Source organism: Dasypus novemcinctus, chromosome 6 (genome assembly GCF_030445035.2).
Source record: "Dasypus novemcinctus isolate mDasNov1 chromosome 6, mDasNov1.1.hap2, whole genome shotgun sequence".
Classification (NCBI taxonomy): Eukaryota; Metazoa; Chordata; class Mammalia; order Cingulata; family Dasypodidae; genus Dasypus; species Dasypus novemcinctus.
Window position 1 is genome coordinate 44,377,562 of NC_080678.1, and position 26,589 is coordinate 44,404,150.

Sequence of the window (26,589 nt, forward strand, 5' to 3'; positions counted from 1 at the left end):
TCCTCCTCATTTGCTGATTCTTGAAAGAGGGGTGTGGCTGACTGACAGCAGCCATATCTAGTGTAAAGGGGTGGACCTGTTATGGAGAAAATGGGGCCAAGCAGGAGACTAGCTCATCTAACTCATCTGTTTCTTACGGAGATGTGGATGTTTTCGCCATCTGACTTTCAGGACAGCGTGGATGGTGCATGCTCACCCTGCTCACTTCTTCACTGGGAACTCAACCAGCCTTCTTCCTCCCCCCTCCAAAACCATCCTGAATCCTCTACCAGATTACTTTGCTGAGCACTTTGCCATCATCCCAGTGCAAGTGTTTTCAGTGCTCCTCCCCCTCCTTTTCCATATGTGGTAAAGAGCACACATTTTTGCTTATGTGAATAGACCCTAGCCATGGTAGTACCTCGTAAGATGCTCATGTCTATTGTATACCTGTCTATTGTATATTCTGCGCTGTTATGATTGCTGATAAAGTGTAAACTCCTCGAGGCAAGGATTGTAATTCTATAGTGCCTGGTGCAGTCTACATCCAGGATGCACCTATTAGATTTGGGAAAGGAGCTTGTTCTGGTAGGAGCAGCTCTTTGTCTTATGTCTATTTACTCTCTGAAATAGATGGAAAAACACAACTATTATCTGCTTCATTTGGGTTGGGTAAATCTGGAATGAACAGTCAACTAAGAAGCCTGACTTGGTCTGAATGCTGAGTGTATAGACTTTTTGGATAAGTATTACATTTGCTTGAGCATGTCCTACCTACCTTGCCAAAGAAGGTACTTTGTAAGAGGGGTGCCATTTGAATGTCAGTCAGCTGGTGTTTGGGTATTTTGGTGGGATAATGGTAAAACCTTAATCCTTTTAGAGTAGGCATCAAAAGCTTCTACTAGATCCATTGTTAATTTTTCTTCTCTATATATGTGTGCTTCATGATTAATATACCCTAATACATGGGGAAAATGTATCAGAACAGCAGGTAGAGTAAAAATTGCCTGCCTTAGCGGACGTTCCCACCCAGGAGGAGGCCAGGTATGAAGGCTCATGTACCCACCTTGGATGCAAATATGATACCAAGGCATCAGGGCTCACATGTAGAATCCTCCCATTTCTCACCCAACTCTGAGCTCTGAGACTTACTCACTCCTAAAGAGCTTTAAATCCAGCTAAGCCTTCACCTCTAAGGATGACCTCAGTCACATGCCTTTTATGTCCCAGAGATGTGCTTTCAGAAGTGAAGCCACCCATGACTTAGGCCACCTGCAGTAAAGGGCCTCCTCAAAGCCATAGCTCCCAGCAAACTCTCCTTGGTCCCCAAGGCCATCTGTTTGCACTGGGCTTGTCACTTTGACAGTCTTGCCAACCTGATTGTACTTTCTAACCAAGTCCTCCATGTGCCCTGCTGTTTCAGGCCTGCCCCGTGTTAACCCTGCTGCCTGGTCTCCCCACCCCGGCCTTCCCTCCCCGTCTTCCTGAAGTCCGTGAGTCAGCAAGGGCTACTTGGGGCCTGGCTGAGTGAATTCCTTAACACTACTGGATCTAAGACCCTGCACTAGGTGTTACTGTAGGGTTACAAAGGAACACGCAATATAGTTTAATAGTTTGGGAGACAAAACACATGCGAAAAAAAAAAGTGTTAGGAAATAAACAGGCAAAGTGGCAAATAAGTGAAATAGACTACCAGGGCCAAAAGAGTGCAGAGAAGAAAGCCGCTACTCCAGGCTACAAGAGTTGGGAGTACAGGTCTCAGGTGAAATGATAGTTTTAAAGATTTATTGAGCATTTTTTTTTATGTCAGGCCCTATGTGTAGCATGTTATAGACCTTACCTCAGTTAATTCATTTAATCCTCTCAACATCCCATTTTGTAGGTGAAGGAACAGTCCCATAGAGTCAGTGTAACTTGCTCAAGTTCGCACAGCGGCACGTGGCAGAGCTATTCCAGAGTAGGAACACTGAAGTTCTAGACTAGGGGACCAGCAGCGGCATTACCTCTCATCTGTAGCATACTGCCTCAGAATCTGCTAATAAGTAGCAGAAGCATACTTTGGTTTGTGTCTTTCCAGCGATTCAGAAACCACTTAAGCAATTCTTTGTAATATAATATGAAGAAGATCGAAGGGGAAAAATGTAAACGTCATAAAAGAACAAATGGTTTTGTCGCTCATAGTAGTTATGTACATATAGATATTTGATGTGTTAATTTACCGTACATTTCTATTTATATCTTTGAAATAGGTCTCCAAAGACTTCTGTTATTCAGCCTTAGTGTAGTTCTCATAAAATATTTGGCACGAATAAATATATTTTTCCCTCTTGCTATTCTACCATTTGGGGAGTTTTCAGTGATTTAGACTTGATTTTCTCCCAGTTCGTTGAAATTAGTAAGATTTTTCCATCTTTGGAATTAGTGGTAAACCAGCTTAAGTGCAGTAACTGCCACTTTGAAAAGTGCACAGCAAATGTCTGTTGAATAAAGGAATGCATCTATAAATCTTAACTAGAATCCAGCTTGCTTAAGACCGAGGCAGGCAACTTGTGAACTGGATATGGCCCCTTTCATTGGATGGATGGGAATGATATGAATATATGAAAGAAAAATTGGCAAGCTGTGATTTAATCCAAGGAATGAAGAAGAAAAAAGAGTCACAGATGGTTCATGTTCAAAACTTTGTGGTGACTGGAGAGTGATGGTGCTGTTTTAAGTCCACTTTTACATCTTGGAAATACTGCAGTTTCGAATATTATTAATTAACCTGATTACAATAATGACAATATTAGAATTGAGAACAGAGAGGAAGAAATTCTTCCATAGTCCCAGTATCCTAATACCACTGCCTTTTAATACTTGTCTGGAATTATTTATATGTAATTATATATATACTTTAATAATTATATATAGTTTCTTTGTATATAAAATAGTTGCCATTGTGGAGTATGTGAAATTTTGTATTTCATTTCCCTAGGATTATCAAATCTATAAATCAGCAGTGGGAACTACTTATTGTTTTCATCATTGATTGCATTCTTTGCCTAACCAAAGAGCTTTCCTCTATGTGGCCAGCAGGTGACACTCAAGAGCAAGCTGTTGTTTCCTAAATGGTGATGGTAACTATTGAGAGAACACATGCTGCCTTAATCTAATCTGATTTAAGAGCAAACCACAAATCATAACCTGAAGAACTATATGAAACATTAGAAATTTTCCAGCATTTTACATATGTGTTGGAAATCTGTGTGCACATAGGCATTTAATTTGATAGAATCATTTATTCAACTGATGTTTATTGAACACCAGGGCTAGGCACCAGGCATACAAAGATCAGTAAAATAAACCACCTGCCTTGGGCCTCAGAGTGCAATAGAGTAAACAGACTCGCAAATAACCATCAAAATCCAGTGTGGTAAATGTGATCGTGGGACCCAGAAGGGAGTGAGCATCCCTGTTTTGGGGAAGGAAAGGTCACGGAAGGCTTTTTAGAGGAGTTGCAAATAAAAAGAGTGTAATGATTTTTTTTGCATACATTATAAAAGGCTGTGTAATGAAACAACCCTCTCCAGATTGCAGCAACAGTTCTTTTTTTTCTTTCCTGAAATCACCAAAATGGTTTTGAACAGTGAATGTAAGCTGCATGAGGATGGAAATTTTTTTGTCTTGTGTTATTTACTATTGAGTGTTTATCTAGGATAGGGATTCACGCTTTGTAGGTACTCAATAAATAATCGTTGAAGAATAAAGAGCAGTGGAATGACATGATCGGGTCTTTTCTAGAAATATTCCTGGCAGTGATTTGCAAAGATGGTTGGAGTTGAGTCTGGAGGAGTGCTGGTGTGCTTACTGTGGAAGGGTAAATGGGTGGTGGTGACCCAGAAGGCAGCATGGAGAGATTAATGTGAACAGTATAAAGGAGAGAAAATAAAAAAGACTCAGTGCCTGGTTAGTTTGGGGGAACAAGGAGACAAGGAGAAAGAGAAAGGGAGAAGACTCCTGGGCTTCTTGGCTTGCATGATAGGAGCTGGATTTATAATGCTGGAGGAGGAATGGAGTTGGGTTTGGTTTGGGCCATGTTGGGTTTAGATTGCCTGAGGAATATTCAGGTCGTGATGTCTAGAAGGCAGTTGGATGTATGTGTCTGGGGCTCAAAAGAAAGGTCTGTATAGAAAACAGATTTGAAGGGGGATTTCTTGGGCAGTCTCCATCATACCTTTTAGTTCTACAAATGAATAAAATTGAGACTGAGAGAAAAAGTGTTTCTGAGTTTTTAAGCAGAGTAGATTTGCCTCACCTGATCCACATTCCTGTTGGAGTCATGCTGAAATCCCAGCCTTCCAGGACTCCACCCACTTCCTCCAGAGCCCACCTGTTAGCACAATTGGAAACAAGTGACCCTAAAATGACTGTTCTGTTTTGTTGCTTAAGTCTTTCAGAGAGTGTGTCGCATCCCCTTGGAACTCAGCAGCCAGCTCTGCCTCTTAACCAGATGGTGAATTCTCTGCTCTGCCTCCTGGCTTGCTCTTCATGAAATGAAAACTGGTTCCATGGTGGCTACTCAGAGCTGAGCTTCTGAATTTAATTTGTTTGCTAAGTGATTGGTAGATGCTAATCCCAACAGGGCCTTTCTCCTTCAGCCTGGGGTATCAGTTTGCTTTTCTCATCCTCTCTCATCTCCTTGGACAAATCAAGGACCCAACAATCTTGATGACCTTGGGCAAAATGCCTTCACCATGCTGGTCTTCAGTTTCCCCTTTTGTACAAGGGACAGATCATGCCTGCCTTTCCAATATTAGGGAGATCCGATGGAGATGATAAACTTTAAAACATTGTTCCAGAGCTTTTACATATTGTTTCTAAATAAGGAGCACCTCAGTTGCAAAGTGTTCCACATCTGGAAAAAGCATGTTGGCTTTGGTATCAGAAAGAAAACAATTGGCTATCGCACAAATCCATTCTGGGAGATTTCCTTAATACTGTTTTGTTGTTCTGCTGGGGAAGCAGGAAACAAAATGGCGATAATGGGTGGAATAAAGCCAGTAAGTGGGGTAGGGAATGGGGGGCGGGGGGGAGCACGTCTGAAGGCTGGTAAAGTAGAGGAGGTATAAGATGAGGCAGCCATTTAGGACCTAGAGTCAAGACCAGAGGATGTTAAGAGGATCTAGGGAAGATGGGGTAGAAGTTCTGGCTGAGGGCAGGCAATTCAAAGGAAAGATAGAGACTGGCTCTCAGAGTCACTCCTCCAATGCCAGAGAGGTCTGGTTTTCCCAGACAAAGCCAAGTCAGGCTTTCAGGACCGTCCTTCATGAGATGGACCTCGGACTTCAGGAGCTGTTGGTCGACATGGATCTTTCTGCAGTGGGGATTAGACAAAAAGGATAAGCAAGGGGTTGATCTGAAGGGCTGCAATCAGAAAATGCATCCAAATGGAAGGGAGTAGACCATGAAAGGGATATTTAGAAAAGGAAGAGATTTATTTTTAACTAGGAAATTCTAAGTTAAAGCTGGTTTAGGTGAGCTTACATTTATATTAGCATATGGTGCCACAGCCTTGCACGCTACCAACAGGGGTCCCCCAGCCCTCTAGCAAGATTTGAGGCCTTTTATTATTCAGAACCTGGAGGAGGTCTGTGAGCCCCCCTGGAGGTAGAACCTGGGAACCTCTAAAGCGGCATCAGGTGGCAGCCTTAGGGTTGGCCCCAGCACCTGGGAAAGCCATACCACTTTGTCTCTGCATATAGGAATGGCTACCTCCAGGCAGGCTGAGGGACACCAGCAGGGACAGGCAACCTAAGCCTGGGTTGTCCTAATAATGTGCAGTCTTGCTCTTTACATGGTTTTGACGATTCCATGATCACTGATGTCAGGAGCAAATCTGGTATCATTCTTACACTTTTAGAAGAATTTATAATTTTAGAAATGAAAAGATATCTTTAAAGCAAGCAGAGAGGCCACTTAGAAGGTAAGTTAGTGATCTAGGCCAGAGACAATAGTCTGAAAAAATGTGTGCAGTGTGATACTTGGAAAAGTGAGACATGAGCATGTTGGTTTCCCGGCAGCCCTGGGCTGTGGGAGTCAGTCCTATAAGTAATGGAGACAGAAGTAGCTCTTATAGACTTCTGGTCATCCAAGATGGTGGCATGAGATGTTGCAAGGTGCCATTCCCCCACAGAGTCTTTGAACAACTATTCATCTTCCTTAAAGCTGGGGTACCTATACTAGTATAAGATAAAATAGATTCTAAGTCAAAATCTTCTTAGGGACAGAGAAGCTTACTATATACTGGTAAAGGGGCCAATTTGACAAGAAGACATAGCAATTATAAATATATAAGCACCTAACAGCAAAGGTCAAAAATGTATGAAGCAAATATTGACAGATTTGAAGGGAGAAATGGTCTTCTCATTAATAGCATGAGACTTAAATATACCACTTTCAATAATGGATAGAACATCTAGACAAAAGATCAATAAGGTCATAGAAAACTGCAATGACACTACAACTAACTAGACCTAACAGACTTACATAGGACACTTTATCTAACAGCAGCCCATTCTTCTCTAATACACATGGGAGATTCTCTAGGATAGACCATATGTTAGGTCACAAAACAAATCTCAATAAATTTACAAAGTATTGAAATCATATATCTTCTCCAACTACAATGGAATGAAGCTAGAAATCAATAACAGAGGGAGAACTGGAAAATTCACAAGTATGTGGAGATTAAACAACATACTCTTAAACAACAAATGGGTCAAAGAAGAAATCATAAGGGAAATTAGGAAATACCTTGAGGCAAGTGAAAATGAAAATACAGCATACCAAAACAGATGGAATGCGGCAAAGTTATTACTGAAAGTGAAATTTATAACTCTACATGCTTATGTTAAAAAAGAAGAAAGATCTCAAATCGGTAACCTAAACACACAACTGGAGGATCTAGAAAAAGAGCAAACTAAACCTAGAGTGAGCAGAAGGAAGGAAAAAAAGATTAAAGCAGAAATAATTGAAATGGAGATCTTAAAAAAACAATAGAAAGAATGAAACCAAGATGTTGGTTCTTTGAAAGATGAGTACAATTGACAAACTCTTAGTTAGACTGACAGAACAAGAGAGGACAGAAATAACTGAAATCAGACATGGAAGGGGGAACATTACAATTGACCTCACAGAAATAAAAAGGATTATAAGAGGATACTGTGCAACTGTATACCAACAAATAAGACAACCTAGGTGAAATGGATGTATTCCTTGAAGTACACAAACTACCAACATTGACTGAGGGAAAAATAGATCTCAACAGACCAATAACAAGAAAAGAGATTGAATCAGTAATCACAAACCTCCCAAAAACAAAAGCCAATGACCAGATGGCTTGACTGGTGAATTTAACCAAACATTCCTTGAAGAATGAACACCAGTCCTGTTCAAACTTTTCTACTGTTCAGACTGCCTAAGTCTTCTTTTATTTATTTATTTTTAGGAGGCACTGGGGCTAGAGATTGAACCCAGGCCCTGTACATGGGAAGCAGGTGCTCAATCACTAAGCTACACCTGCACGCCTGCCTAAGTCTTTGATGAGATCAACATCACCCTAATACCAAAGCCAGATAAGGATTCCACAAGGAAAGGAGATTACAGAGCAATATCCCTTATGAATATAGATGCAAAAATCCTAAAAAAAAAAAATAGCAAACTAAATCCAACAACACATTAAAAGAATTATACACCATAATCAAGGAGAATTTATCCCAGGTATGCAAGGGTATTCCAATATAAGAACATCAATTAATGTAATACACCACATTAATAGAATGAAGGGGGAAAGCTACACAAGCATCTTAATTGTTGCAAAACACATTTGACAAAATCCAGCCTCCTTTCTTGATAAAAGTACTTAAAATAATAGGAATAGAAGGAAACTTCCTCAACATGATAAAGGGCATTTATGAAGAACCCACAGTTAACTTCATACTTAATGGTGAAAGACTAAAAGCTTCCTCTCTAAGATGAAGAACAGAAAAAGGATGCCCATTGTCACCACTGTTTCTTAACAATATACTGGAAGTTCTAGCCAGAGCAATTAAGCAAGAAAAAAAATAAAAGGCATCCAAATTGGAAAGGAAGAAGTAAACACCCTCTATTTGAAGAGGACATGATCCTTTATCTAGGAAATCCTGAAAAATCTACAGCAAAGCTACTAGAGCTAAAAACAAATTCAGGAAAGTGGTGGGGTACAAGATGAACATGCAAAAATCAGCATTGTCTCTATAGTAATGAACTATCTGAGGAAGAAATCAAGAAAGAAATTCCGTTTATAATAGCAACTAAGATAATTATTTATCTAGGAATCTAACCAAGGATGTCAAGGATTTTAAGTTCTATATATGTTACTTGATTAAGATTTTTTAAAAAAAATTTTTAAACCGTGAGACTATATCACAGTCAACCCTAATGTAAACTATGAACTAACATGAATAGTATAAAGAAAGAAAAAAAGTCATCAATAAGATCTTGTATGACAGTTTTAGTTCTGGGAAGTGTGACTTTTTATTCATTCAACACATTCATTGAGTGCTTTCATGGAACCTGTGATCTAGTGGGCTCTGGAAAATAAGGACCAAGCCTGGCAAAAAGAGTTTGGCATCCTTCTCCAAGACAGATACCCCAGAGTCTGCTTCCTAAATTTGCTTCTTTTGTATGCTTTTATGTTTTCTGCCCTGAGAGTTGTTTTTGCTTTTCCCTTAAGATTCCCGGTACAGTTCTGTCTTGGCTGAGGAAAGGGGGAAAGCATTTGATCCCCTACCTAAGCCAGAGAGAATGTGGAGGGACCTAGGAGAGCTCTGTCTTGGGCAGTTTCCTGAAATAGGACATGTAAAGCCCTTACCCAGTGGCAGGCACATGGTAAGGTCCCAATAAATGGAAGTGCCTGTAGAAGGTTTTTCCCAGTGTTAGTGGCTGTAGTATTGTGTGTGTATTTCGGGGGGGGGGGGGGGGGGGGAGTGGGGAAGGTGGTTATTTACCTGCTCTGAGGTGGAGAATAGCCATTTCCTCCTCATTTTTCACCTCTTTCCATTTCCAAATCCTGGAATATAGTGCTGCTTGTCCCAGGAATGTGTTCATGATAGGGTCCAGGTGACACTTAGTGAGGATACTGTAGAAGGAGATCTAGCATCCTTTAGCTTCCTTCTGGTTCTAGTCATTGTGCAAGTTGGGGCTCTTGGAAGGCATTGCCTCCTTGATCCAAGGAAACTATTATAAAACCACTGCTGAAGATGCTTTCTGGTGTCTTAAGTTCTACTAACTGTGCCCGATTTGACAAATTACTGAATCTCACAGTGCCTCAGTTTCTTCATCTGAAAAATGGAAGGGAAAAAAAGGATGGTGGAGATTAAAGAGATTGCTCGTCAAGCATTTAGTACAGTGCCTCCAACCTCCAACGTCTCCCCGGTGGCACGTAGAGTTGTTGATGCCTTTATCATCTGTACCATGGGGTCTCAGAGGCTGGGGATATGTACAAAAGGAAAGGCCAGCTGCAGGAAGTATAAAAAAAGAATACACTGATAGACTGTCAGAGTGAAAGATAGATGTGTAAGAAAGCAAACGCAGCCCAGTGTTCATTGTAGAATCTAGGTGATGGGTGTGTGGGTGTTCACTCTCCAAATCCTTTAAGCTTTTCTATATATTTGAAATATGCATAAAAATATTGGGTAGAAAGCACTCCAACAATCTATGGGTCTTCAGAGCTGAAAAATCCGTAGTCATGCCAATAAATCAAATAATAGGATTGAAAAGCAGCCTAGCAGAAGCCTAAGTACTTTCACAGAAAAGACATCATTGACTTAACTGGGAAGAGCGTGTGTGTGTGTGTATGCCCTCATCTCTCCATGTCAATGCCAATGTGTCAGTGTGTGAGGGCATAGAAAACTGGGATTAGGGAAGGGAAGGTTCAGTGAGTAAGTGCTGTTAATTTTTTTCTGTGCCACACCTCATTCCAAAAAAGGATTTGTGGCAACTTGTAAAAAAAATACCTCATAATACATATCATAAGTTTCTGAACCCAAAGTTTGAACAAATAGGTGCAAAATTGGCCTGTGATGATAAAAGCCCATAGAATGCTTGGTTCCAATTTTGCTGGGTTACTGATTTTCCTAGAGGCCCAGGACAGGTGGACCTCTTCATTTCAGTGCTATTGATGGATGATTTTAATGCTCCGTCAACCAAAGCACTTGTGAAGAACAATCGAGAAAGTAGACTTAAAATAGCTGGTCCTGGCCAGTGACACATCAGAGGCACTACTCATGTCCTCAACAGTCCTAACTTGCCTGCAGATATCTGGGCCCCCAGCCCGCCCTCCCCCACTCCTCCCTCAGGCCATGTTGCACAGAGTTAAATTCTTCTATGCACAAATTTGGTCATCTCAATGTGAGCATTTTGCTGTGTGGATAAGATTCCTGAGCATCCAAGGACATCAGTGGGCCTGCTTTGTTTATAGAAATCTAAGTCCAATAAGAATGCCCTTTGGAAAGGACAGTGCTTGATGATGCCAGGAAGTGTCTTTCTAGTCCTCGGCTGGTAATGTGCTTTTTAGAAACATATTTAAGATGCTAACTCTTATCCATCTCTCTCTCTCTCTCTCTTTTTTTAAAATTACCTTGTTCACAGTATATATTCTTCCAACTTCCATGCAGTGAAGAGGGAGTCAGATGGGGCTCCTGGGGATTTTGCTAGCTTGGAGAATGAGAGACAGATTTATAAAAGTGTTCTGGAAGGTGGAGACATCCCTCTTCAGGGCCTGAGTGGGCTCAAGCGACCATCCAGCTCGGCTTCCACTAAAGGTAATTGGGTGGATGCGACTGGGAGGCCTCCCTCCCACACACAGCCGTCATCTCGGTGTTGGCAGCAGGTGAACATCTAGGATGGGTTCTGACTTTTTCAGATCCAGATCCAGACCTTTGAGCCCTTTTATATCCCCTCCCGTATCTTACCGGCCATTTTTCTTTCTGTTTAATAGTTTCCCTTCCTTTAAACTCCCAGCCTTGTTCTCCCTGAAGCATCTTTCTCTCTTCAAATTCCCTTAGAAATTAGCTGAGCTTTAGCTTTTCCTAGCTCTAGCAGGGTGGCCATTTTTTTTCGTTGCATCTTTGCACCTGCTTTGCAGCACAGATTATTTTGCTTCCAGACATCAACTGGAAATAATTTTTTTTTCAAAAAGTCCTTATGAAAAATGAGCATGTTACCTCTCCTTTTTTTTTTAAAGCAGCTTTCAGCTTTAACCTAATGGGTCTGTTTATTTTATTCTGCATGCTTACCAGTGGATCGTAAAGGTGGGAATGCTCACATGATTTCTTCATCTTCAGTTCATAGCCGAACGTTTAACACTAGCAGTGTGTTAGGCCCTGTTTGTAAGCACAAGAAGCCCCTGTCTGCTGCGAAAGCCTGCATTTCTGAAATCCTTCCTTCCAAATTCAAACCCAGGCTCTCTGCTCCCAGCACTCTTTTGCAGGAACAGAAGAGTGTCCTGTTGCCTTCAGAGAAGGCTCAGAGCTGTGAGAACCTTTGCGTTTCAGTTTCTTTGAATGATTCCAAAAGAGGGCTCCCCCTCCACACGGGAGGGAGCATCGAGAACCTGCTCATGCGCTCCAGGCGGGATGATGACAGCAAGTCGAGCAGCACCATGAGCCTCCAGGAGTTCAGCTCCAGCGCCAGGAGGCCCTGCCCTCTCTCGCGCAAGGCCGGGATGCAGTTCACCATGTTCTACCGGGACATGCACCAGATCAACCGGGCTGGCCTCTGCCTGGGGTCCGTCTCCTCCTCAAGTGTGCGGGACCTTGCCTCCCACTTTGAAAGGAGCAGCCTGGCCCTGAGCAGGGGCGAGCTGGGCCCCAGCCAGGAGGGCCCCGAGCACATCCCCAAGGACACCGTCTCCTCGCGCATCACAGCTTTCGAGCAGCTGATTCAGCGGTCCCGATCCATGCCGTCCCTGGACCTGTCCGGCAGGCTGAGCAAGTCCCCCACGCCCGTGCCGGCCCGCAGCGTCCTGACCTCAGCCCGCTCGGCCGAGTCCCTCCTTGAGTCGACCAAGCTCCGGCCCAGGGAGATGGACAGGATGAGCCCCAGGGGCATCTATGCCTCTCCGTGTGGCAACATGGTGGACCCCGGTGCCTTGGGCTTCACGGGCCTTGTGCCCTCTGACCCACTCTCGGCCTGCTCCGACGAGCTCGACCGCTGTTCAAACATCTCCAGTGACAGCCGTGAGGGCAGCAGCAGCAGTGTGCATGGAGACCTCCCCAGACATCGTCTCAACAAGTGCAAGGGCACCTGTGCGGCCTCCTGCACCCGCTTCACCACCATCCGGAAGCATGAGCAGCAGCAGACCCCCAGGCAGCCCGACTGGCGCCTGGATTCCAGAGGGGACAGGAGCACCCTCCTCAGGAATATCTACCTAATGAGCCCCCTCCCTTTCCGGTTGAAAAAACCCCTCCAGCACCACCCCAGGCAGCCGTCCCCCACCGACTCCGTGGGCCTCCTGCTGGGCCAGAAAGCAGAGCGCCCCGGACAGCCCCGCCAGGACGAGCCCCTCTCCAGAGGGAAGCCCTCTGTTCCCCAACGCCTGTCTTCCCGACACACCATGGCAAGGTTTAGCCGGATCCCAGAGCCCCCTCAGGAGAGACCTGTGGTCCCGGAGGCCTGCCTGAGGGCCTCTAATCACGGGAACTCCGTGCTGTACGCAGACCACGGCCTGGATAGGAACAACAACCCCCAAAGCGAACGGGGAGCGTCCCTCGGAGGTGGCGTTTTGTGTCTCTGACCAGTCTCACCTCATCCATGTCTCCACTTTGCTTGCTCTGTCTCCTCCTCCCCTGTGCCCATGGTGCTCATTTTTCTGGTCTGTCTTTTGTTTTTTGTTTGTTTTGCTTGGCAATTAATCATGGCTCGTAGTGGCTGCACTTCTTTAAAAACAAAGCCCCCGTGTCATTTAGACTAACCACCAAACTCTGTTTCGAAAGAAAAATTGGCCGTTTAACTCATCTGAGAAATGTGTTTGCACCAATCCCCGACTCACCCTGTGGTTTTTGAGAGGCAGCCTCTCGCGGTGGCCCTGTGTGTGTGTGAGTGCACGGTTTGTCCCTTGAAGACACTGCACGTCTCTTAGTAGGGACACTTCAAAGAAGGACCTCTCTTTTTTGCTCACGGTTTACCTTCTGATTGGTTTTCTTTGTATTAAATTGGTTCACGCATAGATGGGGGGGCGTTTGTTGTTTTCTTCAGAATTTAATTATTGATCATTAATCAACAATGACTCTAAAAACTTGATATTTCCAGTGGATGATAGATTAATAGCTGAAAATCTTTTCCCAGCCTGGTTTCCTGAACTGAATCATTGCCCATTTTAACTCTACTTTGTTGTTTTGAAGATTCAGAATCTCCAAGACATTTTATACCACCTGATTATTTGGAATCGACAGAAGAATTTATTCGACGGCGTCACGATGATAAAGAGGTAAATCCATCTTTTAAAATTTCTTAGCTCTTCCAAAGCTAAAAATCCGAAGGAAGTGAACATTCTTGGCATCTGTCAGAGGTGATGGGGTCTCACGATTAGAAGCAAAGATAGAGGTCTTGACAAGTGCTTGCATGTATAACGTAGGCACATTCATTCGCCTTCTAGTCAACTTATCCAAAAGCTAGGACTGATCTTCCCTCAGGCATGCAGTTGTAAATGTCAAGTCCAGTCAGCATGTTGTATAGGAGGTACAGAAAGAGATTGCCCACCACTGCATTCAGTGCTTTGTAAGGTAGAAACTGGAATTTGCTTTGCTCTTTCATTCTTCTCCTTCCCAACCTCCAGAGTCTTTAGGGAAATCCACCCACGTATTTCTCCATTACTACCCACCCCTCTATCAGCATGAAGCATAATTCAAGATTAGAAGAATGTAGAAGAAAAAAGAAAATGAAAAATAATGACCGTAACAATTTTTTTAAGTAAACTTTATTCCTACTCCAAAAAAATAACAGGCAAAAGACAGCTTTTAACAAATGATGGAAGCATTACTCTAAAAACAGTTTGAGGAGGTTCCCTATAATTCTGTCACCCATAACACAGAAGAAGGAAGAAGCCCCGATAAGCACTGATAAAGCCCAGCCAAGAACTTCACAACGTAGGCCTTTCTTGCTGCTACTGAAATGTCTCTACTGCAGTGGTGTGACTGACAGGGCAGGGAACGTTCCATTCTCTCAGGGATTGGGGAAGAGGTAGTTCTCCATATCAGCCAGGTGGGCAAAATCACAAGTTTCTGTTGTTAGGATGAGTGCTTCCTAGACTTCACATTCCAGGAGAAAAGGGCCTATAGATTAAACAGAGCTGCAGTGCCCATTTTCTGTTAATGAACTGGGATGGAAGAGCAGCTTTGACCCTGTTGGTGGTGGGGGGGGGGGGTTCCTGTGTATAACACCCTGTTTCTTTCCCTTTAAAGTCTGAAACCTTTTCTCTGTGATCTGTTTTGTTGAGTTGTTTTCAAAGTTTAGGTGAATTTTCCTTAAGGACTTAGGGTAATGCTGATTTTGAGGAGAGCCAAATATTAATAATAATCACTGCTGCCAGATGGTGAAACAAAAGACAAAAAAGAAATGACAAGACTTCTCCCTCTCCAGGCACAATGCAAGCAATATCCAATAAGATGCTTGCGCCTGTCCATGGAAAGAAGCGAGGGGAAGCATTTGATGTATAGAATTATCTGTAGTAATGACATCAAAAACTCATTCTCATTGAGTGTCCATCAGACCACAGAACAGATGCATTTAGAGAGCTCTGAGTTAAAGGTTTGCTGTCACTGAGACACACAATTCCCATCTATAGAGGCCGGGGCTGCTATGATGAATGAAGGTATAATGCCTTTTTAATAGTATAAACCCTGGTTTCCAGCCTGGAAGGCTTTGTGGTAGAATTCTTGCCTGCCACCTGGGAAGCATATTTTACTTACTTGGTTTAGCAATTGATTTTGTAAAAGTTGCATCAAAAGGTGAGCAGCTTGCTTCCTGTGTAGCACTGACTCTGAGATCCTTAAGGTTTCTATGTTTGCAGCCATAGTTTTTGGCTTCTATGGGTCAACTCTGGTGCTGATGCATTTACTGAAGTCAGATTCAAGTACCAGGTTGGGAGCTTTGCTCCATTTGATAGCTACTGATTCTGTTTAAGCCTGCCCAGAGCATCAGGGTATGGAGTGAGGCCATCTGGCCACCTCAAGCATCAGTCCATTCCCCTCACTACAGGAACACCTCAGAATGCCCTGCTGATGAGGTGTCAGTCCTATGCTGATGCCACATAGCTAGTGAACTTGCGCCAGAGGCAGAGCTGGAACCCAGGTCCCCTGGTCCCTGGGCTGATGCTCTTTCCATTGGCACTGTGCTCTGCAAAGTGCCTTCTCGTGTCTTTTCCCGTTTACTCTTTACAACTTACCTGAGCCCTGAAAATCCCACAGTCATTTGATGAGTACTTGTCACTTTATATGTAGACCTTGGAGAAAAATCAGGCCCACTGTCCTTTGGGACTAGATATCACTTGGGGCATATAATTACCTGCTGGAAAATGCTGATGCTTTATCAAGTGTGCTAAGAATTTTCTTTTGGTTATAATTAATGCTCTCCTCCAAGGAAAGTTAAGAATGTAAAATTAGCATAGAATAAGATAACACTTCAAAATTATATTCCATTGGATTGTTTCATTAGGTAATAAGAGGGCATTTAGTAAAATGCAATATTTTTTAATTTTTGTAAAAGACCTTTAAAGATAGAAATAAATTCTTTCTTTAATATACAGGAAGAAATCTCCTCTAACCCTAGGCAGCAGCATTCTTTTTTTTTCCTTCTGTATTTATATTCTACCTTTTCTCCCTAAATTCTGCTATAGTTCACCTAATGAAGAAATATGTAAGAAAGTATACTAAGAAAGTAATTGATGATCTCTATTCAACGTATAAATAGCCTTTGGTGCACATGCTAAGGCCCCCTAAGAATTGTGTCCAAGGGAAGGGTTGGCTGGCCTAGGAGAAGGGGCACCATATTTTCTGAAATGGACGGCTCTAGTCTATGAAACATATTAGAGTAACAGACATAGGAAACCCAAAAATGACCTCGTTGCCATAGATGACATGTAGTAGCAGCCCATAGCAGCTTGAACAGGCCTGCTTGGGCAGGAGGAATCTGCCCAGCCCCGGTCCCGCCATGGGAACGCACTGTGGGAACTCATCACTGCCTAAGTGAGGTAAGGACAGCACTTCCAGCCCCCAGCCGCTGCCCAGCATGCTTGTGAATGCTCTGACTTTACCCCCTGGGGCACCTGGCCTTAGCTGCCCATGTATCAGGGGCAGGAGGCTTTTGGCTGAGCCAGGGAATGATTTGCCAGATAGTGTAACTGTATGGAATTCATCCTTCTCTGTATCCCAGCTTCCCCCAGGTCTCTCCTGTACAGTGCTGTCTCCTTCCTACTCAGAGTGCCAGAGGTGGCTACCCTGGGAACATCGTAGTCATGGCTGTGATACCCCTGTCATCTGATCCCTAAAGCTTCCTCCCTGTTGACCGAGCACCTTCTTCCTTAGTTGCTTTTGTTGACAGTTTCCTAGTACCCTGGACCAGATGATTCACTGCCCATTTTATGCAATTTCATGGCAGAAACTTTTAGCGGACCAGAGACGACTTAAGCGCGAGCAAGAGGAGGCCGATATCGCAGCTCGACGCCACACGGGCGTCATTCCGACGCACCATCAGTTTATCACTAATGAGCGCTTTGGGGACCTCCTCAATATAGACGATACGGCAAAAAGGAAATCTGGGTCAGAGGTCTGTTTTGGTCGCCTCGATCTGCTGCTTGACCCAAAGCAATATTTGCCTCCCTTCGGCACTGCCTTCTCTAGGCCAAATTAGTTGTCCAGACAGCATCTATCATCCTGGCTGCACTTAGGCTTGCTTTAGCTCTTTTGCGGGGATAAATGGACATGGTTCCACTATGTCCTGTGCTCTGTATGTTCAAGCATGCCTGGCTGTGGGACCGGGATCTGCTGGCGCACACCCCTAATGCATGCCTGTAGAGTATGGCTGCCTTCATGAGTCTAGTCCTATACATTTTGTGTTTTACCATGATACTGTTGTGCCTGTGCATTCTGCTTAGAAGCCTCATACCTTCGTCCGTATGCATTCATAGCTTATGGTGTGGACAATTACAAAGACTTTGAGGAGATGGTTTAGTGAAACGTGTATTCCAAAAGTTAACTTGTGAGCCTTTATTTACCATTTATAAAGCACCCCAGATTTAGTGACATCCGTAGGAGATATCAGAGAACACCAATCACCTATGGATGGATTCATTGTATAAAGTGTTCAGTAGTGCTGAAGCTCCTTAGTTAAGAAATCTGAAACCCAAAGAGTTTTACAGTTAGGCTAAGAGAGTAGCCAAGAGAGTTCTGTGAGACGTTTCATCTGCTCCCTTAATTTGACATTTCTAAACTTAGATTACAGAAGCATAATGTTATAAAAGGAACGAAAAAGAACAAACTTTATCCAGCCAGGTCTTGGCCTCCTGCACAAATGTCTACATGCTGAAATTCTTGTGCTGGCCAAATGCTGCATCTTGCTGAAGAGTTTATGCTTTGCCACATGACCTTAAATAGCCCTGGGGTCTTTTTTGCCACATGACCTTAAGTGGACAGGAATTCTTTCCTTTTGAGAAAGGGAGTGGGAGTATTTAGGAGTGGGGGCCTGACGTCCAAAGTATGCACAGATTTTGTAACCTTTCAATTAGCACTCATGTTTATATCTTTTGAATGGCAGCAGCGTCTCTTGCCATTCACTAAATGGCTAAATAAATAAATAAAAGTTGTCTGGAAAGAAGAGATAAAGGAAAGAGCCAGATTAAAAGAAGGAATCTTGGGGAGAGGAAGGAGACTTTAAAATGATGGAGAAAAAGAAATGTAACAGAGAAGAGGCAAAAGTTAGCAACTGTTATTCAGTTGCAAGGGAAGGACAGCCCCTTGGCCCCCAGTGTTCCAGCTCCTCCTCAACAACCTGCCTGCTTGTGTGGGATTGAAGGAATGGATGGGAACATGCAGAGGCACCCGGGCTACCCTTACATGTGTAGGTAATGCATACCAACAAAAATGCCCCCAGTTCGTGGAAATAATACATGCCAATGAAAATGTAATAACCTGCCCTGCCTGCCTTCTCCTAGAGCAGCAATTCTCAAACTTGAGCATGCTTCAGAATTCCCTGGAAGGCTTGTTAAAATACAGATCGCTGGGCCCTATCTCCCAAGTTTCTGCTTCTGTGGTAAGGCCTGAGAATTTGCATTTCTAGCAAGTTCCCAGATAATGGTGGTGATGCTAGCTTAGGGATCACTCTTTGAGAGTCATTGTCCTAGAAGTTGACCGACACATGAAAAAACAGACCATCAAGTTCCAAGTACACCATGTTATGTAGACAACTTCAGTCCTATTCAGTAGAACTTGGTTGGCCACTAATTCTGGGTAAGGCCTTGCAGGGAGGTGAGACCTATAACTAGATCCTGCCCTCAGGGAGCTGGTAGGCTAGTAGGAGAGGCACTCACACAGATTATCTCTGCCCTAGTAACTCAGTGCTATGGGACCCAGAGGAGAGAATGATGGATTCAGCTTTGAGGAGGACTACAACGAGGAGGAAGAAGATGATGCTTTGTAGAACCAAGGATGACTCACATAAAAGATTTCAATGGAATTGGTGTTTCTCAATTCTGAGTAATATATGGATTCCCTTTAATGTGCCTGCCCACCCCCAAAAAAAGTCTCACCGACAAACCAATTTACAACGTAATATTAAACAAACTATAAACCTGTACTATTTTATTAATTTAATTAGTAAGTAATACTATTTTACTCAAACTGAACTACTACTCAGGGTATGAATATGGTATATTTTGACATAAATTCTTTAAAGGTCACATTCCTCTGCAGCTGGGTGCCATGTAGTGACTCACTTCTCCTACTATTTTAAATTGGATTCACTGTGAAATTGTTGTCCTTACAGTGCACTCTTCAGTCTTTTTGCCTTCTCTTGTGAACTCATTTATCATTAACTCTTCTTTTCTCAGCCCACAACTATTAAATTATGCTATTTGATCACAGACAGACACAAATACAGGTATTGAAATTATGTGGCATTAACTTGATTATGATGTGGCCATTTAAGTGACCCCTTAGCACATACAGATAGATGATGGAGAGGTCAAAAGGAAAAAATATCCTGTGGAGAATTCACAGCCTTTAAGAAGATCCCTGGAAGACCCCAGTTTAAGGAGTCTGGAAATATGGGACATGTTACTGCAGAGTTAGAATCTATAACCGAGCCTGATGAAGCTTTTGAATACCATATTTTCTCACTTAGAGTCTCCCAGCTTTCTTCCTCCGTTTCGTTTATCCTCTCTAATGTTGAGGAGGAAATGTGTAATTTAATGTTTATCGCCTTGTTTCCTCAGAGCAGAAGGTCATACAGTTGAAGAATTTGGAAGACCCCATTTAGTAATGGAAGCTTTGGTGCTCATCCAGCACCAGATGTTAGTTATTCCCACTAATTTTGGGGGCTGCTTATGGCTAGGGGACAGAATTACACTGGCAGCCAGAAACAGCTTGCTCACATGGTTTCTCCCCAACCATCTTTATTTTTTTTTTTAACGGCTAAAATAATCACTTTTAAAGGTAGGGAAGAAAAGTATGCAAAGGAAAAATACACGGATAAGTAAAGTAACCTTTTTTGCTGGAATTGGAGATGAAGTTGCAGACAGAAGGGAGTTTGGACAAGGTGTAGCCGCAAATAGATTTTCCGGACTGGAACAGGAAGAGTGTATTGACATAAAGGCAGTTAGGTAAGAGTGAAGAGAAATTACCCAAAGGCCTTAACCCATGGCAGGAATAGAGATTTGATCTGAGGGACAGTTGAGAGTCTCAGCAGACTTCAAAGCAAAGAAGTGGTGTGATGGAAGTATTTGAGGAATGTTATTTGTGCTCCCGAGTTACAGATTAGAGTGAAGTGAACGTGAAGTCAAAGGAAGCTTTGTTTCTCTAGGAATAAGAGGTCAGACTTGAGCAGGGTTATGGAGGAATGGAGGGAGGGTCAGGGCGACTTGATGAGATAGTGGAGACTGGGGTTCAGGCTGCCTTCAGGCCTGGGGGTCTGACAGGAGAGGGCTACCGCAACAGGAATGAGAAAGCATTGGCAGAAAGGCAGTGAGCTCAGAGCCCACTTACCTGGCTTTTTGGATGATCTCATAGACCATGAGTAATAGAGTCAAAGATGATGTGAGGTGAATCAGGGTTTCATCGATTTGCAGGTCATAATTTAAATAGGTGCCCCCCAGAGAGTAAAACAGTAGATAAGGAACATCTCAGGACTTCTGGCCGATTCTGTTCAGTCACCACAGCATCATTTTTTTAAAAAATAGCTATGGTCAGCTCTGGGGAACCAGCATTTCAGCTTTGGAGCTTTTCTAGCCATCCCTTCCCCAGCTCTGGCTCCCTTCAGGCGTATGCTCAGGCATGGCACAGTAGAATGAATGGCCATCTAGTGTTCTGCTCAGGTCAGACAACTGGAATTTGGCCCAGAATTCTACACCGTAATGAAATGGTTAGAGTGAATCTTTTCTGCTTTGCTTTCAAGAAACTTGTGAGAATGTGTCCTTTTCGTTGTATATGACTCGTGATTTTAACTCATCCTTGTTTATTGTATTTAGATGAGACCTGCCAGAGCCAAATTTGACTTTAAAGCTCAGACACTAAAGTAAGTGCTGTCGGTCATATTTGTCTGTCTTCTTAGCGCCTCTTTGAAACATAGTAGTTCACTTTTAGAGAAGAGTTTGAGAAATGATAACAATAAAAAAAAAGCAAAAGTTTCTAGCGTTTACTATGTGCCAAGCACTGTTCAAATTATTTGACATACCTGAACTCATTCCACCCTCCCATCACCCTTATTATCATTATCCCCACTGTACGGATGAGGATGGATTCAAGGTGAAGAAACGTGCTCAACCAGGCACTGTGCTGGGTACTAGGGAGATGGGAAAAAAGAAAATGATGATCCCTATCTGGCGGAGCTTACTAGTTGTTTGAAATATTTTAAAGACAGATAGGCAGACACTACAGTTAATTCTTTCTCTTTCAAAAAAAAGGAAAGAAAGAAACTTACCTAGGCTGTTAAGTGATGGAGTCAGGATTCAAACCCAGGCAGCCAGGCGCCAGAGCCTGTGCGCCTACCCATGGCAGCCCCTCGGCTTCACCTCTGTGGGGGCTCGGTTTGCTTGATTAAGTGGTGGGTGGATCTGAGGATCCTTTTCCATAGAAGGAATCACACCAGCCTCAGGATAATCCCCAGCTTTGCAACCATATCCCAGGAGATTAAAGGCTTGTAGGAACCCATGAGAGACTAGCATTTCTCCAAGTATGTTCCTCAGAATACTGACCAACCATGTAGATGTTTCTTGGAAAGAAAAAAAAAGTGTTCCATCAAGGAAACGAGTTTGGAAACCACTGCATACCATATCTATACCTCTCATCCCCCTTAAAGGATAAGTTACTCATTGGCATATTAATGGCTTTGGGAGTCCTGCAGTGAAGAAACCTGATTGGCTTATTTAACCCAGTGTTTTCTAAATTTAGGTGACCAGGAAGCCTTTATATTTTCCATGGAACACAATTTAGGAAATGCTGCCAAAGACTGGGTTCCACTTTATTTTCTAGTTTCTAGTTTCATGCTCTAACGTGCCATGAGTTTTCATTGGCAGCTGAAAGTAAAATTGCCAGCAGCCCTCCCTTTGTCCTGCCAATGGGAGTCCCGGTGTTTGGAAATGAGGAGAGCTCCCCATCCTCGGATGTTGGGGAACCCTGTGTGGAGGCTGAGAAGCCACACATTTCAGGGTTTGTTTGTAATTACTCCAGTGAATGACTGGTGATTGAGTAATTCACCAGCTAACAAGAGATGATGGCATAATGTAATGGAAAGATTGGGGGCTTTAGAGTCAGGCAGCCCCGACTTCCAACCCTGACCAATGCCTTCCAATGCCGCTTACTGTCTCTGTGACCATAGGGATGTTACCCAATCTCGCCCATCCTCAGTGTCCTCATCCGTTAGGATGGGAAGAAAAAATACTTTTTATGTAGGGCAGACAAAACACTTAGCAAACATTTAGTATGCTATAGCAAAAGGTAGTACTCAAAATACATTACCCATCTCCCTGTGTTTGTTAACCAGAGAGAGGTAACGGAGATAGATAAGTTCATTTTCAGTTTAATCAGGACATGTGCTGTCCTCTGTGCTTAATAGTGGGACCTTTATATCTCCCCAACCCCTCTCCAGCAGGGGGTGGACATGCTGAGGGCCCTGCTCATCTGTGTGTCCACACGGTGGGAGCTAAGGAGCTGGGTGGCTGATCACAACAGCTCCTAGGAGGGTTTTAGCAAAAGTTTAGCCAAAGATATTCTTTCTTACAAAGAAAGACAAGTGCCCTGGATCCCCTTTACTGGGTTCTTTAGGATCAGATTACCTCAACCAGGGCAGGACCCACAAAGGCTGCCTTGTTCTTTTATTCCGCACAGTACTGACTTGCTGTAAAGTTTTCCAGATGTGCCCCCATTGTTTAGCCAGCATCTCTCACGGCCCGCGGGACTTTCTGGCACACTGCAATGCAGGCACGCCCCCTCCAAATAACAATCAGAGACCTTTCTTTCATGCTATTGGTTTGACACAAATGGAAAATCTAGGTCATTTTTTTTTTAATTCAAGAAAATTTCAAGTTACAATTTTTGCTCTCCAGAGAATGCACTTTTCTTTTTAGGATTCCTTTTCCATGTTGGAAAGAAAAGGGATTAATACTTTTTGAGTGTTAACTGCATATCAGGCACTTGCTTTATTTGCAGTATGTCACTGAATTTTCCTAACCACTCTGAGCTGCTATTTTCAGATAAAGAAGCAGACTCAGATATTAAGTACTTCGCCCAGGGCCCCAGAGCTAGTTAGTGGTAGAACTTGGTTTTGAACCCAGATCTGCCTAACATCAGAACCTTTCTACTGCATGATGATAGATAGATGGTGAAATGGGTGTCTGGATGGATAATAACATAGATGGATTGATAGGAAGATATCAATATAGCACAAATAATATGAAAGTTAACTACAAGCAAGGAAGATGTGCCTTGCCAGGGCATGGAACAGAGGAGTGAAGGCAGGTATCTAGAAGGAAATGCTTTCCATCCTTTTAAAAACTTAAGTTTAGACTGCTGGGTGCATAACTGTGTCTAAGGTAAATATTCTGAGTGTAAGTCAGCATTCTCATTTTAAAATTCCTTGATAAAACCACAGCAGATACAAACTAAAAGGCATCTGAGCCTGTTTAAATGTTACCATCCATTCTATAAAAGATTGGAAAAATGCCAAATGTGATGTAATTCCCTGAATAGTGGGGTCTCACTTCTAAATATGGAGCCCACTCTTCAGCCATTTGTCCCCTTTGGCCCCACTTGAATTCTTTGGCTAAAAAACTACCTCCATCTTAAACATATTGAAACATCTACTAAAATGATGTGGTCCTCTGTGTCGACAGGGAGCTTCCTCTGCAGAAGGGAGATATTGTTTACATTTATAAGCAGATTGATCAGAACTGGTACGAAGGAGAACACCACGGCCGGGTGGGGATCTTCCCACGCACCTACATCGAGGTACCACAGCTTCTTTTCTTTCTAAGAAAAAGCTCAGGCTTGTCCAAAGCACCATTTATTTACTGAATATGCTGCTTCATTTCCTTTCCTTTTTCTCTCTTTTTCCTCTCTTCCTTTCTCAGCTTCTTCCTCCTGCTGAGAAGGCTCAGCCCAAAAAGTTGACACCAGTGCAAGTTTTGGAATATGGAGAAGCTGTTGCTAAGTTTCACTTTAATGGTGATACACAAGTAGAAATGTCCTTCAGAAAGGTAAGCCGCCCTTCTCATCCATGCCTTAGTGCTCTTTGGGAGGCACTGTTCCCATGGGGAATGTGGCTCTGATATGTATGCTTGTCTGGCAGTGCCAGCTGTATCCCTGAGAGATGTGCACCAACTAGGGATTGCGTTAAGGGCAGTTGGGGAATTTCTAAGCCTAGGCATTTTGAAAAGAAACCATAGGCTGGTGTCAGCATTTAACTGCACTGAGTTCACTTTTAAAGGCAATAATTCAAGTCTTTAGACATCCTTCATGGTTTCAACCAACATCTGTGGAGCACTGAATGCCGTGATCAATACTGTGATAGGTGGATACGGTTTTACAACATATTGACATAAACTAGTAGGAAAAGCAAGTACTTTGACCCAGGAGAAGCTTTAAAAAGCTTTGAAGCCCAAAGTCACAGGTTATCAGCTATGCAGCTTTGGGGGAGTTCAGTCATCTTTCTGAGCCACAATTTCCTCATATATACAAGGAAGATAAATGGCCCTCTCATAGGATTGTTGTAAGAGGATTAAATGAGACAACATTGGTGCTAAGTAAACAGGAGCTGTCAGTGTTTTTATCATTTTTGCCTTCAAGGAATATAATTAAGCTGTGCAGAGAGACTCTTCTTCCCAAAAATGCAGATACTTTATTTACATGTCAAATAGTTCTGTCTTGCTAACGTTATTAAAGTTGCTCATTATATTGTGGCTTCAGGAACTGAGCATGGGCCGTAGAAAAAGATGAGCCACCTTGTAGAACAGAAATGCTGGAAGCAACTTAAATGTCCAGTAGCAGGGGATTAGTAGAGAAATCATATGTGCATGCAATAGAATGATATCCTGCAGTTGTCCATTGAACTGCGTAGAAGTATATTTCTTCATAAACAAGGAGTTTTAATATATGTTGTTAAGTATAGAAAGGCAAGCTGCAAAAGGGACCTACAGCACATACTCAGTTGTCATAAGCAGCATATGTTCGTGGCTAACACATGTATAAAAAAAGTCTGGGAGGAACATTTTTCAAACTATTAATAATGGGATTAGCAAGTGATGGTAATAATATAGGTTTTATTATTTTCTTTATGTTTGTGTTCTAATTTTTTATAATGATAAATGAAAAAATAAAGATATAAAAGGAAGGAAAAAGATACCTCCCCCCCCCCCAAAAAAAAACAATGCCTCAAAGAAAGAGATTGAGTATATCTCTTTGGCATTGAATGAGTCAAAAACAAACAAAAACAAATTATGTTTGCCTTCAAGCTTGGTAGGTTATGAAGCTGACCTCTTTTACTGAAGTATTTGTAAAGACCAAGCTTAACTTCCTAGCACTAGGTCAGCTCTCCATCCCAGTGACATTAACCCATCCAACTATACCTGGGAAGGCTTTTCTGAGCCAAGAATGTGATAAGTACTGCAGCACAGGATCGGGTACAGGCAGGGCCTCTGGCGTGCAGAGGCACAGTGGGACAAGGGCCCTTGCCTCCTGTGACTTACAGGGCGAGAGGATCACGCTGCTTCGACAAGTAGATGAGAACTGGTATGAAGGGCGGATCCCGGGAACATCCCGTCAAGGCATCTTCCCCATCACTTACGTGGATGTGATCAAGCGGCCGCTGGTGAAAAACCCCATGGACTACGTTGACCTGCCTTATTCCTCCCCGAGTCGTAGTGCCACTGCGAGCCCACAGGTATCTAAGCTGCTCGTCACTGGTGTTCACAATTCAGCTTGACAAACCAATGGTGCTGATGGCACAGCCCCTCTGGGTCCTTAGCTCTGTGAATTAGAACTACCTGCAGCAATGCAGAGTTTCTGCCAGGGCTTGTTTTCATATATTTTTTAAACCACTTGGTTGAAGAAATATCTTCGGGAAAACAAAGAGCTCAGAGTGACTGCTCTGGGGATAAGGTAACTAGGGAAAGAGAAGTAGGGGTTTTTATCATTGGTCCAGCACTCTATATTGTTCGTATCCATCCTAAAGAAGCTAAAGATCTGGGTACCAGCACTGTATCATAATACACTAGCCCGCTATTGTTGTCTTAGTTATCTGCTTGGCCATGGCTGGCCTGGAGAAGCCAGAGGTTGCAAGAGAGAATTTCATGTTCTTATTCTCAGACATGTAGACCAGCTCCAGAGTATTCTTTGCAAGCACACATGGGAACCAAACTGGAAAAGGAACTTACAGCACCTCTTAACTGGGCTGAAAGAAATGAGGTTTCTAGCCATAACAAGACATTTTTTTCCCGAACACAAATTATGAATAAACTTGTTTTAAAATTTATTCCAAATCATTCCCCACTTTCCCAAAGCCAAGAAACCTTGGGTTCAGGAAAGGCACAAATGGGGTGTCACCCATAAGAAGTGGACTGACCACAGCACCATGTAAGTTGTAGGGAGGATACCCAGAGGGCCCGTGAACCCAGCCGACATGTAGATAGCGCCTCTTTTCTCATCCTCTGATCATTTCCTCCTCTCCCACCTGCTCATCTCTGACCCTAGTAGATTGGTTTTTGGCAGAAAACGGACAGGCTGCCCTGTGGCTTCCTGCATAGGAAGATCCATATCCTATGGTCTCACAGGAAGGGCAGCAAGACTGGAAAAGGGCATGTTGCTTTGGAATGAGAGGGAAATTCAG

At 43.1% G+C, this 26,589-nt stretch overlaps 2 protein-coding genes across 51 annotated transcripts in view; both read left to right on the forward strand.

The window, feature by feature from the left end:
* SORBS1 (sorbin and SH3 domain containing 1) overlaps positions 1-26,589 on the forward strand; it is a 269,353-nt gene that overhangs the window by 220,985 nt on the left and 21,779 nt on the right. For 43 of the 50 annotated variants that reach the window (XM_058298701.1, XM_058298722.2, XM_058298724.1 and 40 more), the window contains 7 exons: positions 10,651-10,823; positions 13,404-13,489; positions 16,657-16,824; positions 20,738-20,784; positions 23,600-23,714; positions 23,837-23,962; positions 25,453-25,644. In XM_058298701.1, coding sequence (XP_058154684.1) covers positions 10,651-10,823; positions 13,404-13,489; positions 16,657-16,824; positions 20,738-20,784; positions 23,600-23,714; positions 23,837-23,962; positions 25,453-25,644 — 907 coding nt within the window. The remainder of the gene's footprint in view (positions 1-10,650; positions 10,824-13,403; positions 13,490-16,656; positions 16,825-20,737; positions 20,785-23,599; positions 23,715-23,836; positions 23,963-25,452; positions 25,645-26,589) is intronic. The other 7 variants (XM_058298687.2, XM_058298699.2, XM_071215754.1 and 4 more) reach the window with 1 other exon arrangement.
* Positions 11,251-12,873, forward strand: LOC139439227 (sorbin and SH3 domain-containing protein 1-like). Its single transcript, XM_071215758.1, has one exon. It carries the CDS (start codon positions 11,327-11,329, stop codon positions 12,794-12,796), a length of 1,470 nt encoding a protein of 489 aa, XP_071071859.1. The 5' UTR covers positions 11,251-11,326; the 3' UTR covers positions 12,797-12,873.